The sequence below is a fragment of the Ananas comosus genome, unplaced genomic scaffold, assembly GCF_001540865.1.
Source record: "Ananas comosus cultivar F153 unplaced genomic scaffold, ASM154086v1, whole genome shotgun sequence".
Classification (NCBI taxonomy): Eukaryota; Viridiplantae; Streptophyta; class Magnoliopsida; order Poales; family Bromeliaceae; genus Ananas; species Ananas comosus.
This window is the reverse complement of record NW_017890613.1, coordinates 554-18,092: the sequence shown is the minus strand read 5'-3', so window position 1 is coordinate 18,092 and position 17,539 is coordinate 554. Positions and strand designations below refer to the sequence as shown.

At 40.4% G+C, this 17,539-nt stretch overlaps 1 protein-coding gene and 1 long non-coding RNA gene across 11 annotated transcripts; both read right to left on the bottom strand.

Moving 5' to 3' along the window:
• Positions 1-5,697: 5,697 nt before the first annotated feature.
• On the bottom strand, positions 5,698-10,642 carry LOC109703957. 5 transcript variants are annotated; one of them, XR_002214070.1, is made up of 8 exons: positions 10,307-10,642; positions 9,847-10,045; positions 8,850-8,998; positions 7,948-8,664; positions 6,859-6,994; positions 6,576-6,673; positions 6,045-6,497; positions 5,698-5,928 (listed from the first exon to the last, which is right to left on the bottom strand). It is a non-coding gene; the product is annotated as an uncharacterized LOC109703957 (long non-coding RNA). The 5 variants fall into 5 exon arrangements; XR_002214072.1 differs by having other exon boundaries at positions 6,859-6,956; XR_002214073.1 differs by having other exon boundaries at positions 6,859-6,917.
• Positions 10,643-12,386: 1,744 nt separating this feature from the next.
• Positions 12,387-14,504, bottom strand: LOC109703955. Of its 6 annotated transcripts, none has more exons than XM_020224703.1 (2): positions 14,085-14,504; positions 12,387-13,984 (listed from the first exon to the last, which is right to left on the bottom strand). In XM_020224703.1, exon 2 carries the CDS (start codon positions 13,979-13,981, stop codon positions 12,653-12,655), a length of 1,329 nt encoding a protein of 442 aa, XP_020080292.1. In that variant the 5' UTR covers positions 13,982-13,984; positions 14,085-14,504; the 3' UTR covers positions 12,387-12,652. The 6 variants fall into 6 exon arrangements, with proteins under 6 accessions (XP_020080292.1, XP_020080293.1, XP_020080295.1 ...); XM_020224704.1 differs by having other exon boundaries at positions 12,387-14,187; positions 14,269-14,503; XM_020224706.1 differs by having other exon boundaries at positions 12,387-14,052; positions 14,269-14,503.
• Between the last annotated feature and the right edge of the window lie 3,035 nt (positions 14,505-17,539).

The following is a 17,539-nucleotide window of genomic DNA, read 5'->3' as shown; positions in this document are numbered from 1 at the left end:
GGTCTGGTAGCCCTTCTGATTATTCTAATTTGCGAATATTTGGTTGTCCTGCTTATGTTCATGTTAATGAAGGCAAGTTAGAACCTAGGGCTAAAAAGTGCATTTTTATTGGTTATGCATCGGGGGTTAAGGGATATAGATTGTGGTGTCCTGAATCGTCTAAATTAATTATTAGTAGGGATGTCACATTTGATGAATCTGCTATGTTATATCCTAACCGTAATTCTTCTGATGAGACCCCGAGTGCTAGCAAGCAGGTGGAGGTAGAGACCGATGGTATAGTTCAGTCACAGGATTCTTCTCAGTCAGAACAAGTTCAGTCGGCAGACACCTCAGTAACTGAAACCCCACAAGTTGAGAGGCAGAGCATTGCTACAGGCAGAGCGAGGAGACAGATCAAACCACCGCAGAGATATGGTTATGAAGATATGGTTGCGTACGCTCTTTCAGTGGCACAAGATACAGAAGAAGAAGGTGAACCTTCGACATATAATCAAGCTATTTCCGGTGCCAGTTCTGCAGAGTGGTTGGTGGCGATGAATGAGGAGATGGAGTCTCTCCATAAGAATCGCACATGGGAGTTGGTAAAACCGCCTACAGGCAAGAAAATTGTCGGCTGTAAGTGGGTCTTCAAGAAAAAGGACGGAATCCCCGGCGTGGAAGATACAAGGTATAAAGCTCGTTTAGTTGCTAAGGGCTACAGTCAGGTAGAAGGTGTGGACTTTAATGATATTTTCTCACCCGTCGTAAAGCATACTTCTATTCGTGTTCTTTTATCGTTAGTAGCCATGAATGACCTGTATCTTGAGCAGCTTGATGTTAAGACAGCTTTTCTGCATGGAGAACTTGAGGAGCAAATTTATATGAAACAGCCGGAGGGATTCATTGTTGAAGGGAAGGAGGACCATGTTTGCCTGTTAAAGAAATCGCTTTATGGCTTAAAGCAGTCTCCTCGACAATGGTATAAGCGGTTCGACTCCTTTATGACAGGTCACGGATATTCCAGAAGCAAGCGTGACAGTTGCGTGTATTTCAGAAAGCTTGATAAGGGATCTTTCATATATTTGTTGCTCTATGTCGATGATATGTTAATTGCTTCCAGCGACATAGTTGAGATAAATAAATTGAAGGCTTTACTTAAGGGTGAGTTTGAGATGAAAGATCTAGGTGCTGCTAAGAAAATCCTTGGTATGGAAATTAAGAGGGACAACAAGTCAGGACTACTGCATTTGACACAAGAGAAATATATAGAGAAGATTTTAAAGCGTTTCGGGATGACAGACGCAAAACCAGTGAGCACTCCTTTTGCGGCGCATTTCAGACTTTCCGCCGAGTTATCACCGCAGTCCGATGATGAGCGGGAGTACATGTCACATGTTCCCTATTCTAGTGCTGTCGGGAGCATCATGTACGCCATGGTTTGCACACGGCCGGACATCTCCTACGCAGTGAGCATGGTTAGCAGATATATGACCAATCCTGGTAAGGCTCATTGGCAGGCTGTTAAGTGGATTTTGAGATACTTACGAGGTACCACTAACACTTGTTTGGAGTTTGGGAGGTGTAAGGATGGTGTGGTTGGATATGTTGATTCGGATTTTGCAGGTGATTTGGATAGGAGGAGATCACTTTCAGGTTATGTATTCTCTATTGGCGGATGTGCAGTTAGTTGGAAAGCTTCACTACAACCTATTGTCGCCTTGTCTACGACGGAGGCGGAATATATTGCTATGACAGAGGGTGTGAAGGAAGCTATGTGGCTAAGAGGCTTATTTGGAGAGCTTACTTCTTATTGGGATCCGACGATTGTTTATTCGGACAGTCAAAGTGCTATTCATTTGTCTAAAGATCAAATGTTTCATGAGAGGACAAAGCACATCGATGTAAAGTTTCACTTTGTTCGGGATGTGATTGGGAAACGCACGTTGACAGTTAAGAAAATTGGTACTGAGGACAATCCGGCGGATATGCTTACTAAGTCCCTTACTATTGCCAAGTTCAAGCATTGTTTGGACTTGGTGGCAGTTAGCAGCATTTGAGGCCCTATGGGGCGTTTGGAGAAGACGGAGCACGGAGCGTTAAGGAGCATTGAGGCGAATTAAATTCAAGGTGGAGTTTTGTGGCGATCTCGACATAGCGGCGGCTAAACTACAAATTAAACCAAGGTGGAGATTGTTATATTTGGTTTAGATTTGTAGTTATCTAAATTGGAGTTAAATCCTAATCTAATTGGGATTATATATTATTTAGATTTAATTTGGCATATATGGATTATAATTAGGAGTGTAATTCTAATCTAATTAGAATTAGACTCTAATTAGGAGACATGTATTATATATACATGCTACGGCCAAGTTAATGAAGCCGCGACCAAATTAAGAGCCATGCAAAATTAATTAAGTTATTGGTGGCCTGCCGTGCTCTAATTAGAGGCAAGCTCTAATGACGCCGCATCTATGCTAATTCTGTACGGTGGCAGCAACATGAGCCGAGGGAGTTGGAGCTCTAATTAGTTGAGTATCTGAGGAGGAGCCGCACATGCCATGCTAATTAATTAAGGTGTTGTTCCGTACGGTTTGAGGCGCCGGTGACTAATTGGAGGCCATGCACTAGTTAATTAAGGCTCCGTACAGGTTGAGAGAGAAGCCGCTTTGGAGTTGCTTGTTGCGGCGTTTCCGATCTAACTAAGTTTTGGTCTTTTGGGAGATTCTCTTTGTACTCCGCCTTTCGGTATTAATAAATTATTTGCTCCGTCTTCGCCCGTGGACGTAGGCCGTTGGCCGAACCACGTAAATATCGGTGTGTTCTTTCCGCTTATCTTTTCTTTTCTTGCATTAAATTATTTTCTGGATCTATTTTTCGCCGTTCCGATTTTAACAATAGTAAATTATTATAGCTATTAATATCAGTTTAAATTTAAATTTTAATTTTGAATGTAAATTCAAATATCAAAATCAAACCAAAAAAAATTTAAATTTGAAATCAAAATTTGCAAAATTTAAGTTTGAAATTTAATTTAAAATTTGAACTCAAATTATAATTCAAAATTCTAAAAAATTTAATTTTAAGATTAATTCTAAATTTAAGTTTAAAATTTTGAATTTTTATATCTCGAGACTAAAGTGAATTCAAATTATAATTCAAAATTCTAATTACTAATTAGTTCAAAATTTTGAATTTAAAATTCAAATTATTTGAGCCCATATGGTATCCATTCTTTTTGTGCCACTACTTTCAAAATGTTATGATCCACATTTTATTTAGCTATATTTCTCCTGATTCCATTCTGTGAGCCTTAGTTTTCACTGAGTGTTGCTTATAAGCCAAGCTATCTTAATAAAAGTTAAGAACCCACGATAAATCTAAATCAGACACCGAGAACACCACCTGTTTGCCATACATTTGATGCACATTTTTTTAATTTTAAGCCTATCTTCGTAAGAACCAATAGCTGCAGCGATTGGCAACAGGGTGGCGATCCTGCCATGCTTTTGTGGTAATCACGAAAAATAGCAATGAAATCAGTACCAAAACATTGAGCACCCAAAATTTTCAATAATCAACAACAACAATAGCTAAAAAGCACCAGCGAAAGCACAGTAAAATAGTAAACGCTAAGAAATCTATAAGACTTACATTTGTTCAATAATAAATCTTCCAATCAGTCTACTTCGAACAATTATTTATAAAACTATTTGGAATCCCACACATAAAAGGCAGCAAATGGTTGTCTAAATGGTAGGCCGTCCAAATCCTGCATGCCTAACATTCCAATACTATAAATCAATAAGTAGAGCATTCACAACTTTCCCAATTCTTTTTGCCAAGTAGGATACATAGTACCATCTCGCTATACACAGCCAAAACCCAATTTTAGTACATAACAGATTGCCAAATCTTTTTCCATCAAGATCTTTTTTTTCTTGTATCATAACAGATTGCCACTTCCCTATTTTGTCACTTCAGAAATCAGCAATATTGTTTTATACCATCATCGCCTTATAAAAACATAAGAACTGGGAACATATATAACAAACCAAACACAAAACGTAAAACCATGAAAGCACGCAATTACTGAAAAGACCAAATTCAAATCATATAAGATCCCAATTGCCAACTTCTGTACTTACTTCTTTACAAAGAACCAACACAATAGCCTCCAGCAGACCAAAAAAAAAAAAAGAGGCGGCAGAACAATAGGAGCAAAACATTAAATCTAAATCAGACACCAAGAACACCACCTGCTTGCCATACATTTGATGCACATTCTTTAAATTTTAAGCCTATCTTAGACATTTGATGCACAATATTAGAGCAGATAATAAATCAGAAATAGATTTGCCAAGACTCTGCATCCCTTCAATATATACCTTTTCTAATCACAAACCACCACCTAGTCAAAAACCTTTAAGTTCAATATTTTTGTTCACAAAATTGTTGCCGACCTAAATTCGCCAACATGAAATACCAAATTTCGCAAAATTGTTGCCGACCTAAATTCGCCAACATGAAATACCAAATAACCGCAACAGAAACATAAATCGAAAAAATCCAACAGTCAAATAAAATAGTAACCAGCACTGCAAATACCTCAGATTATCATCGCCATAAGTAGGGAAAAAAAAACACCGAGAATTTTAAACCACCAGCAAAAACAATAGCAAAAGCATATGTAAAAACAAAAGCATAAATAAAAGCACACAAATACAGAAAATTTTATAAATTTTATGAGGCTCAGATTTGTCCACCAATTAATATTACAATTGGACTACGCCAAACATTTGCCCATGAAACTATTTGAGATCTTCTATCAGCACAAACAACTCAAGTACATGCACCCACACATAAAAGGTATCAAATGGTTGCCTGTATTATAGGCCATCCAAGTTTTGCATGCTTACTATCCCAATACTGTAAATGAATCAATAGAGCACCCAAACAGTCACATAAAATAGCAACCAACACTATAGATACCTTAGAATATCACTGCCATAAGCGAAAGCATAAGTAAAAGCTTATAAATACAGCAAATTCTATGAATTTTATAAGGCTAAGATTTGTCCACCAGCAAATATTGCAATTGGACTACTTCAAAGTTCAAACATTGACCTATGAAATTTGTTGAGACTTTCTGGTAGCAAAAACAACCTAAGTACATGCACCCACACATAAAACATAGCAAATGGTTGTCTATATTATAGGCCATCCAAATTTTGCATGCTTATAAACGGTAAATAAATCAATAGAGTACCCACAACATCTGACAATTATTGTTTTGCATCATCATTGTGTTATTAAAAGTCCACTTCTCTACTTCAGCATACGAAAGATAAGCAAAATTTTTATATCATCATCGCCTTATAAAAAGCATTAAAATCAAAGCTAGCAAATCATGGAAACATAAGTAAAGCCCAATCATCAATCAATATAAGATCCCAAAGGTAAATTCCTGTAAGGAAAAAACGCAAGAAGGCTACAAAATTCTTATAGAAACACAATCACAAAGCTCTCGATGTGTCCGGCCATCCTGCGAAACTTTTTCAGCAATTACAAAAAACAGCAATTACCAAAAAAAAAGTCGCAGCAATAATCCCACCACAATATTAATGCCTTACCTCATAAACCAATATAGCAAGCATTAAAATATCAATATAAAAACGCATAAAGACAGAAAATTTTAAACAACTGGCAAAACAATAGCAAAACCATACGTAAAATCAAAAGCGTAAGTAAAAGCATACAAATAAAGTAAATTCTATGAATTTTATAAGATTCAGATTTGTCCATCAGCCAAAATTGCAATTGGACTACCCCAAACATTATACCCAAGAAACCGTTTGAGATCTTCTGGCAGAGATCAAGAACAATCTCTGAGACATCTCCTTTAAGCCGAGCACAATCCTCAATAAGCTTGTAAAGGACCTCTGCCTGAAGAAAATTGTATTAATTAAAACATTTGAGAAAAACTTTCAACCCAAAACTTTAGGCTTCGGTAGAATAGACATAATAAATGTTTCGAGAGGGTTTTTCCTCTTTGAACCCACCAGCGGTGGAGGTGGCGCTAGGTAACGTAGAAGCCGATGAGGTAGGGGGCAGGGAGAAGGCAAAGGATGGAGAAGGAGCCAGAGATGGCCTTGGGGGGCCAAATTATAAGTTTACAAAAAAAAAAAAAAANGCCCCGCGCGAGCTCGTGTCCGCGCTGGCTCGCACCCGCGCTCGTGCCGCCCGCTCGCACGTTGTGCCACTATTGCAAAACTGTGCTACTTCCAGATAAACATATGAGAATAAAAATATTCTGTCACATTTTAAATTGATATAGCATATCCATTATTATAACTTATTATCGGATAATAATATATAGTCCAAACTTGCAAGAGCCAGGTCAGAGGATCTTCGTATCAGGATCATCAAGTGATTCTCGCTAATGAGCTAAGTATCCAGCCATTCTAGGGATGGCAAACAGAACAGGAAAGAATTCTGTAGGGAAGCCCATTGCCCTAATCACCAAAACAATTTTGTCAACTCCTGATACAATAGGTTCAAAGGATATATACACACTTGTCTTTAATGTGTACCTGTAAATTAGGCCTGAATAGAAGTCCACATTGGGATAAAGCTTCCTCTTAATAAAATACTCATCAGATAGTGCAGCTTTTTCCAATGCAATAGCTACCTAAAACATAGACAGTGCAATCAATATTTGGAATCGCCAACCATAACTGAACTTATATGGAAAGAAAACACTTACATATGCCAACAATGAAAAACAACAGAAAATTGTTCGCTTCACTATTGCTGACAAAAGAGTATGATGAAAATGATCTTTTTCTCTTTGTTGAAGGGAAAAAAAAAAATGACCTCAATTAAAGGATCTCGTCCAACGATTGAGAAGACTTCCTCTGCTAATTTGCGGATTACTTTGGCACGGGGCAATCCAATAAGCATAGAGTTAGCATCTGATAATATTTGATTCTCTTGGTTTAATCAGACTTAGCTATATGAAAATTAAGAGAGAAAAAATATATGAATCACCTGTTCTTCACTCCTTCAATGAAGTCTCTTATTGGATCAAACTTAGGTCATTAACAATATAATAATGTAATTAATTGATTTGATCATAGATGCTGAATTGTAGTTCCTGTGCTTTTTAATTAATCTCTTGGTGTACGTAACTGGATGTGATTATACATTTACTTTGTAATGATGATGATGATGATGATGATGATGCCCAGGTGTAGTTAATTACGTGGATATATATATATATATATATATATATATATATATATATATAGGTTTTGGATGAGGCTTTTATTTATTAATTTAATCAGGCAGAAAAAAAACAGAAAAAAGAAAAGAAAATTAAAGGTTGTAAACCGATGGAGATAGATAATATATATATATTGCAAGCTCTTAAAAACAGTAGAAAATCTGGAATGGAACCAAATTAACAAACCCGAATCTTTGTGATGTCGCACACGCTTATTACAAAATCATGGCAACATGAATTTAAATTCTGTACTATATCTAAATTTAGCAATTCTCACTTTTATTTTTTTTGTAAAATCAGATCATAAAAACCAATGTAAAAAGTTTTATGTAAATTTAAAAACAATGAATTTAACATTCAAAATAAAATCCTTTGAAAAAAAATGTAATTATCTTATGTAAAATTTAGAATCTATTAATTTTACACACAAAATTTAATCCTATAAATATGTGAAAAAAGTGCAACATTTGTAAAGCTTTAAAAGGAAGCTAATTTTTAAAATGATCGCAACACAATACTAAGGGAGTGCTTTGGAACATCGGATTCCAACTGCATTAACATTTCAATAGGATCAAAGGTGCGACAGAAATAAAGCGGAGCAAGCACCGAGTTGGAAAGAGGCAGACCAAACAAAGAAGAAAGAAAACGAAATAGCGGAAGGAAGAAAAGAGTGAACTTACCACAAAAGCAGTATTTATAACCATTAGGGCCTTCATATGAGAATGCACAATTAAAGAGGAAGCAAGCAAGGAGGGAGCCGTACGACAAAAAATCAAGAAGCCATCCATTCCCAATTCCAGATATCTAGCAAGAACAATAGCTTATATATCTATATAAAACGGATGATTAATTTGGTAAAGTGTCACATCTTATCGTTTATTTTGCGCATTTGTGCCTTGAGAGCTTCAGAGTCCTCGCGCCATTTGGACAGCCACCTGAATTCCATTCCCAGTTCCAGATATCTAGCAAGAACAATAGCTTATATATCAATATAAAACTTATAATTAATTTGTAAAGTGTCACTTCTTATCGTTTATTTCACGCATTTGTGCCTTGAAAGCTTCAGAGTCCTCGCGCCATTTGGACGGCTTCCTAAATTCCATTCCCAGTTCCAGATATCCAGCAAGAACAATAGCTTATATATCAAAATAAAACTTATAATTAATTCGGTAAAGTGTCACATCTTATCATTTATTTCGCGCATTTGTGCCTTGAGAGCTTCAAAGTGCTCGCGCCATTTGGATCCTCATTGCATGACCTCCTCATCCAAGCTCACTTGAAGATCGACCTCCACTCCGTGATATCTCCTGCCACGGATTGCTATCTTCAATTCGACCCATTGGGGGGCGCAACTGTTTCTCGAGAGTATTCTATTTAAGATGTTTACACCGCAGAATCTGCATGAAAGTACTTTGTTGTCGCATCATTACTTCATTAGGAAAAAAAAAAAAAAAGATAAAATTCGAGCAGTGTTTGATTAAATAAAAATTAAGATATGCAACCTTAATTGGAACAAATTAATGTTTGATTGTTTAAATAAACTTTCACCAAAAGTTTGGTGACTAAGCTCAGATTAATTCACCTGGACAATGAAAGACCTTTTTGAGCTCAGCTTTGTGCATGCCGCGTACATCTTGGAAGCACATCGTTGCAGCATCAATTTATATCTATGAAGAGAAACTATTCTAGACAATTTTCTGCCTTATGTTGGTGGATTCTAGCTGCTTTTCTCTGTTTAAAACAGACGAAAAAAAAAAAAAAAAACTGTAGGAGAACCAGCAGCAATAAAAGTAGAAGAAGAATAGAATGAGGGGTCAACGAAGTAGATAACAAAGAAATAGAAATAGTAGCAATAATAATAATAATACCAGCAAAGTACTAAATAAAAGTAAAACACCCAATAATATCCTAATCAGTTTTTAGTAATTCTTGGTATAAATTGGAAATATAAGTTCTACAAATTTAATCTACGTGAATGATGAAAGCGCCCATGTGAAATATAGTAGAAGAAATTTGTAAATAAAATAACTCTTTTTGAGTTTAAGCATTCATTTTTATGAGTGCACCATTCATTTTCAACATTTTTATGAGTTTAAGCAACAAAATTAAATTAAAATGAAGAATCAGCTTGATAAAACACATACAATTGAGTACGGTAAAATCTAAGAACAAAATTGTAGGCTTTATATGCTCAATGCATAGTAATTCTTATACAATAGCTCAATATGGAAATACAGTAAATAATGAAAAAAGAGGAAATGAGGGAAAGAATGTGTAACGACCCAGCCCACTAGCAACAATAACTCGTTAGGCCCAACCACCGGCCCAAAATGCTTAAGCCCAGTTATTATTACTAGTGTCTAGGTCTATTATAAACCCAATGACAACCCCTTTCCCATCCGATGTGGGACTATTGGGGTGTCACAAAATGATATTGCAGTTAGCTATTAGTGAACTTTCTTATACACAGTTTTACTGAAATATTGAGATTAAATCAAAGTCATTTTTCAAAATTCATTTGTAAAGAAAATTGACACTATACAAATCATATGAAATAGAAAAATATTTATAATACATACCAAAAGTTAAGAAAATAAAAGAATTTCTCCATTAGAGCTTGTTGCACTGCTGCCGCTCCTTCGCCTCAACAATCAGGATGATTCTCTATCACTGTTTAGGTTTCACATTCCATATTATCTCAACACATAAACACCATCTAAGCCACAAGAAACATTCTGTATTGCAATTCTTCATTTAATATTATGTGGGAGACGATGTCTGTACAGAAAGAAAGAGGAATGTGCATCAATCCAAACAATTGCGAAAATGTCAAAGAGAAAAATGAATGAAGGGCTAGTAAAAAGAAGAAGAGATGGAGAGAAAGGGGTTTTTCTAAAATCTGAAAGACGATGTAAATTATACTACCTCCTTTGTACACTTCTTTTAGCATAACTCACAAAATAGGAAAAAAAATCAAAATAAAATAGGGGAAAAAATTAAAATTTTGAATCAACAGCAAATAAAGCTTCAATTTCTTACCAATAAATAGAAATAAAAAACTTGTCAAATTGAAAAGTTCTTTTATTCCAATGTGGAGCCATGCCTCTAACAGAGGTGGCGTTGACGACAGGAAGAGGAGAGAAAGGCTGTTGCGACGACCCAGTCGTGTAGATGGAGCTTCTTCCACAAGAGGCCGACAGCGGCGAGGCGGTGGAGGCGATGCTACGCAGCGGAAGGAGCGAGGAGGGATGGGCTGGGACGGAGTCAGAGGATGAAGAAGAAGAGATTATTGAGGAAGTGAGTATGGGAGAAAGAGAAGAATAAGAGAGAGAGATAGATATGGGAGAGGGCAAGGGTGAGTCTCTGTGAGAGAGAGAGAGAGAGAGAGANAAAGGACCGCGGCGGCAAGCGCCTGCTCCCTGAGCAGTGGTAGTTCACCGACTTGAGCTCCTTCGCTTCTGCTTCCCTATCTTCCGTCTTTGCTGCCTCATGCAGCAGCGACTCTGATGCCAAATTCTTCTCCGTACATTCCGTTTCCAGAGTAAATGACCGGCAGGCCATGTTGTCGGAGAGGAAGGAGGAGAAGCCGACGACATCGGAGCCGGACTCCGAGCCGAGCGCCTCGGTGCAGACCTCGAGGCTCTTCTGGCTCATCAGGCTGGAGGAGCGGCGGACGAGGGGGTGGACATAAGGCGGAGGGCCATCGGCAGATGCTGCAGCTGCCTTGGCCTTCTTCTCGGCCTGGATGGAGTTCCATATGTCTAATTGCCCGGGCCGGTCCTCGTCCTTCTCGGCGGGAACGGCAGGAGCAAACCAGCTAGGCAGCTGGAACGCGGCCGCGGCCGGGCTTCTGTACACGGCCGCTGACATCTTCTGGAACGATCACGTCTTAATTAGTACGTAACGATACGATCGATCGGACAAGCACCGTTTTTACCTCACTGGTAGAAATAAGAGAGAAAGAAGATGGTACGTTGTAAGGCTAGCTGCTTTAGTGTTAGCAAGGTAGCTTCAAATGAAGTCTCAGAAGATGGAGCTGAAGTTCACCTCAACCAATTAGGAACACATCAACAAGCCTAGGAACATTGGAAGAGGTTATATGCGCCGGTGTGGTATAGAGAGAGAGAGAGAGAGAGAGAGAGAGGCAGCCCCGGCTCGCCCGCTCGCGCCTTCGCCCGCGCCGCACGCTCGCGCCGAGGGCCCCACCGAAGCCGCGCGCCCCCGCCCGCCGGAGCCCGCGCCTGCCCGCGCTCGGCGCCTGCTCGCGCTCGCCCGCGCCAGCGTCCGCACGCTCGGCCGCCTGCGCCGGCGCCCTTGCCCGCCCGAGTCGGCTCGCCCGCCCGCACCGCTCGCGCCCGCTCGCCCGCACGCCACCGCTCGCGCAAAACGCAGAGGCCCCTGCCGTACAATTTTTGTCTTCACAATTCAAAGTTTATATAGATCGTACTTGTGGACTCTTAAAAACAAAAATTCCCGGTCCTCTCAAGAACATGGCTCCAATACTAAAGAACATTTTGAAAGAACAGAAAAAGTCTCTATTCGTTGTCAGTTTCTTGTTCACTGTAATTTATTATATATTCATGATTTTTATACACAAAATGGCAACTTTGCCAACAATATAAATAAAATATTGTGCAATCACCATTTACGATAGCGTTATATTGTTGCACAAATTATAATGGAGCCAATCTTCTTAGTGAGCAAGGACAATAGCGAATAATCTCGAGATGAAGAGATAATGTTGTGGCATTGTCAATTGTACCGAGATGAAAAGTACAATTCCAGTTAAAAGAGAAAGAATCTAATTCTAATATTTCTTCAATTGATTGCACTGTGTAAGATTGATTTTTCCATAAGATAGTACTAGAATTCGCGCGTCTCAAGTTAAGGGGGGAGTCCATGCGAAATCAGCATATAAAATAACAGAGCAAATTATTTAGGCCTCGGCGACCGAATTTGTTGTCCAACGTGAGGGAAATGGTTTATCCGCTTGAGAAGACGGGCATATATATAACGACAAAAAATTCATTCAATTGATTGTTAATTCGGGTAGTTTCCTCCGTTCGTCGAATCTTCTAGAAAGGATAAAAGATACCATAAGATATTTTTATCGCCACGCTTTAGAGCGGAAATTAAACATTCTCTCATTAGTCAACTCTTACTCAAACAGTCAAATCCCACTATTATTAGTTATATAATTTTATCATCATCACGCACCAAACGGAAGAGCGGCGAATCACAGCTCGCACGTGCACGAAGAACAATTATATATAATAATAAATATATATTAGAGATCCGTTGAGGGTCACCCGATGGCAATGACGTAAATTATTAAAAGGATAAATAATCAGCGAAGGCCCGCGAACTGAATTAATTGGTGAGGTCTCAAGATGAGGTGGCGATGCAGCAGGGCTCCCAGATGAAAAGCGGCCGCCGCCGTAGCTGGTTGCACCGCCTCATGTGCCGGAGCAGCTCCTCTTTGCTCCGTCTGGCCCTCGATGTCGTCGTGAACAGCATCTTCGCCTCCGTCGTCGCCACCTCGCACCCATCCCCATCCCCCGTAGCCAGTGGGCTCCCTTTTCCGCACCAGTCGTAGCCCACAGATGACGTGGCCGCTGCAGCCACTGCTGCCGCCGCCGTCGTCGTGGTGTAGCCAACGTGGCAGTTCTTGATCTTCTCTTCTTTTCCATCGTCTTTTTGGGACTCATCCGTTGAATGCGTTGACCATGCGGACTGGTCGGTCAACGGTGCCCCGCCCACGAACTTGTTGATGACGACCGACGAGCGGTGCACCTTCGCGGCAGTGCCGCTGCCGCCGCCGCTCTGCTGCTGTGGTTGTGTGGTCACCTTCACCTCTATTACCGTCCCCCTGTCCACCACTTCCACTTCCTCCTCTTCTTCCTCCAACTCTTCCTCCTCATCATAATTCTTCTCCTCCTGCTCATTTCCTACTTCTTTCTCTTCACCTTGCTTTGCCTGTAATGCGGCCGATTCTTGATTTGATGGGTCCTCCACGACTTGGACAGCGCCACGTTGATCACGGCATGTTCCTTGGACGGCGGCGGAGGTGTCGATGAACGAGAGGCGCAGGCAGCCATGCTGGCGCTGGGCGTGAAGGTAGTTGTGGGAGGGGACCGGGACAGCCTCGACAATGAGGCGGCCGTCGCGGCGGTGGGGACGCATCTTGAGGCAGGGCTGCCCATCGCGCCGCGAGATGGAAGGCAGCGGTGGGGGAAAGGACCGCGGCGGCAAGCGCCTGCTCCCTGAGCAGTGGTAGTTCACCGACTTGAGCTCCTTCGCTTCTGCTTCCCTATCTTCCGTCTTTGCTGCCTCATGCAGCAGCGACTCTGATGCCAAATTCTTCTCCGTACATTCCGTTTCCAGAGTAAATGACCGGCAGGCCATGTTGTCGGAGAGGAAGGAGGAGAAGCCGACGACATCGGAGCCGGACTCCGAGCCGAGCGCCTCGGTGCAGACCTCGAGGCTCTTCTGGCTCATCAGGCGGGAGGAGCGGCGGACGAGGGGGTGGACATAAGGCGGAGGGCCATCGGCAGATGCTGCAGCTGCCTTGGCCTTCTTCTCGGCCTGGATGGAGTTCCATATGTCTAATTGCCCGGGCCGGTCCTCGTCCTTCTCGGCGGGAACGGCAGGAGCAAACCAGCTAGGCAGCTGGAACGCGGCCGCGGCCGGGCTTCTGTACACGGCCGCTGACATCTTCTGGAACGATCACGTCTTAATTAGTACGTAACGATACGATCGATCGGACAAGCACCGTTTTTACCTCACTGGTAGAAATAAGAGAGAAAGAAGATGGTACGTTGTAAGGCTAGCTGCTTTAGTGTTAGCAAGGTAGCTTCAAATGAAGTCTCAGAAGATGGAGCTGAAGTTCACCTCAACCAATTAGGAACACATCAACAAGCCTAGGAACATTGGAAGAGGTTATATGCGCCGGTGTGGTATAGAGAGAGAGAGAGAGAGAGAGAGAGAGAGAGAGAGAGAACCTTACAGCACGCCTCTTATTCTCCTGAAGAGGGGCTCCCTAAGCCTTTGGCGTGCCTTTGGTTCTAAGGAGAACGAGGGGGATGTGGTGGTATTTGTAGGGGAGAGCAGAGGAGACCACACTTAAAAGCGGACCTTTTTGCCCTGCAGGGGACCCCTCTTCCACCACCACCACCACCACCACCACTCCCTCCATGATCTGGGCTTTCTTTTACTTTCCAGCTTTAATTCTCTCTCTCTCTCTCTCTCTCTCTCTCTCTCTCTTTCTGGCCATCACTAGTTAGCTTTTATATTTATTCTTTTTCTAGTTTATTCTCTCTTCTTATATAGAATCATTCTGATCTCTTTGATGTGTTGGCATTTACTTCAAACACCGACTCTATAATTTCGCACTTTTTTATTTTAATATTATATAATTTAAAATGTGTCAAGTTACTATCACGTGGCTTCATTTTTATTTATTCGTCAGCTTTTTCGTTAATATTTCGTTAAATTATATACAAAAAAAACTTCAAATATTCCACCTAAGTTTATCTAATATTCATTTTAGTACCTTTTAGTTTTACTTTTGTCAACAATTAGTGGAATTCGATAATAAAAAGATAAAAATAAAATCAGAGAGCACTAAATTGATACACTTTAAACCACAGGGTACTAAAGTGAGAAAGTGTGAAACCACATTGGTGGTATTTGAAATTTTTTCTAAAATAATTTAATATTATCGGTGATTGTTTTATAGAAAAAAAATAGTATACTATCCGTTTCGTTTATTTTTTGAAAAAAATAAATTTAGCTAAATATAAAGAAAATTAGGTTTCCCATTTGAAATTCTCTTTCTGTATCATCACTATTATCTTTTATATGTATTCTTTTTCTTGTTTATTCTCTCTTCTTTTATAGGATTGTTCCTTTTTGTGTGCGCATATATAATAATTTTATATCGACTAGTGGTTGTTTTTTAAGAGAAAAGTAGTATATTATCTTTGTGTTCACTTTTAAAAAAATTAAATTTAGCCTAAAATATAAAAAAATAGGCTTCAAATTTAAAACGTTGAACACGAAAACTTCAAATCCTTTACTATCTACACTAGGGACAGTTGGTATTTAAGAAGCTATCTTAAACCTTTAGACAAATAGCATAACGCTTTGGAACACGAAAATTTTATGGGGATAATTTCCATGCTATATGATCTCATCCACCATCTATTTATTCTATGATCAATACTTATCTACATGAAAGATAGTAGATAAGTCCATAACGCTTTGGGACAGTTGGTATTTAAGAAGCTATCTTAAGCGTTATGGACTTATCTACTATCTATCATGTAGACTAGCATTGATCACGGAATAAATAGATGGTGGATGAGATCATATAGCATGAAAATTATCCCCATAAAATTTTGGGGCAATTGCTTATATATCTCTGAAAGGTTTCCAACTTTCCGATTTACTCCTCTTAGAAGGCTAATATTGAAAATACACTTTTTACGTTCCAACCTATTTCTAATATACCCATAGAGTTAAATCTGTTAATTAACTTTCTTATCTTTGTAAAATTACTATTTTGCTCTTTCAAATATACCCTTTCACCATCACCGACTTTCTTATTTGCCCTTAAAGTCAGGGATACAAAAATTATTTTGATTTTTGATCTTTTCAAATATACTCCTCTACCGTCATCAACATTTCTTATTTGCCCTTAAGTTAAGGGCAAAATTGGCTGTAACACACTGGACCTGTGCGAATTGCGAGGTTCGAGTGTTTGATGTGGACTCCAAACTTTTCCACACTTGATGGAAGGTCGTAGATGGTATTCTGGCCTAAAAGTTTAATTTTTGAAATTTTAGCTTAGTCCTGAGAGTTTTCACTCTCGAGGACCGGTTCCTGGTGGGAGAGACCGGTCCCCTCAGAACAGTGTTGCGGTAGACTTGAGGTGTAAGGAAGTGAATTCTCGAAATACGAGGATTGTACTTCATCCAGGATCGACTGATTGTCGAAAGTAAACCCTTTGTGGGAGTTGAGAATGTCCAAAGCACGAAGAGTACCTTGGAGTTGAGTCCGCGAGAGCAAATGAGGCAAATGGCATCATTGGGCAGAAGTTGCTCTCGGGGACCGGTCNAGAGACCGGTCCCTCTGGGCGAAAACTGCCCAGACCGAGCTGTGCACTGTTTTGATTGTTGAGGAACCTAAGTGGATTTTGTTACTTGGGTTGGCTTATATGGTCTTTTCTCTTCCTCTCACTCTCATTTCTCCCCTTCATACTCACTTTAGAGAGAGAAAGAGAAGGAGAAGAAGAGGAAGAAGAAGGAGAAGGAGAGGAGCTTGCTTGGAGGCCTTAGAGCATCATCTTCCCCTCATTTCTCACCTTTCGTGGCTTGGAGCTTGCAGTTGGAGCCTTGTGGAGGATTAAACTCCAACCCTACTTGGTTTAGAGCTTGGATTAGAGCTTCTCTTGAGGTTGGTAGCTTATATTTTTCATTTAATACAAGTTTTTCTAGATTTTACTTGATGAAACCCTAGATTTTGAGATTTAGGGTTTATTTTGGGAATTTTTGATTTGAGGGCTTTGAAACCTAATTGATGGGTTTAGGACCTTCATTTAGGTTGGATTTGAAGAACTCTAACTCCTATTTGGAGCTTGAGAGAGAATTTTTTCACCTAGGTGAGTTTTTCTCCACCTTAGCCTATGTTGCTTATTGATTGAGCTTAGAGTTGATCGTAAGCGGAGCGGGACCGACTGATGGAGCGCCTCAACGAGTTTAGGAGGTGCAGTCCCCGGATCTTCGATGGCGAGAAGGTCAACCACTGGATTATGGAGAAGTGGTTGATGCATATGGAGAAGCTCTTCTGTGACACCTTTGTGGAGGAGAGAGATCGAGTTTGGCTCGTCACACACCATTTGGACGGCGAGGCCTACCGCTTGTGGTTGGATCTCCAGGAGAACCCCAGCATTGATTTGACGGCTATCTCGTGGAAGAAGTTCAAGGAGCTTCTGTTGGCGCACTATTGCTCGACCAGCGTCAAGAGGAAGATGGAGCAGGACTTGCGCAGCTTGCGCAGCTTGCGCCAGGGAGACAGGACAGTTGCCGAGTACGAGCGGGAGTTTTCTCGGCTTCTACACTGTGTGCCTTTCGTCGTGCGGGATGACGAGGATAAGGCCCGCATCTTCGAGCGAGGGTTGCGACCGTCGATCTTCCGGTTTGTGCAATCCTCTAACCTCCAAACCTACCGGGAGGTGGTGGATCGCACGCTCATCGTGGAGAGCGGTGCGGC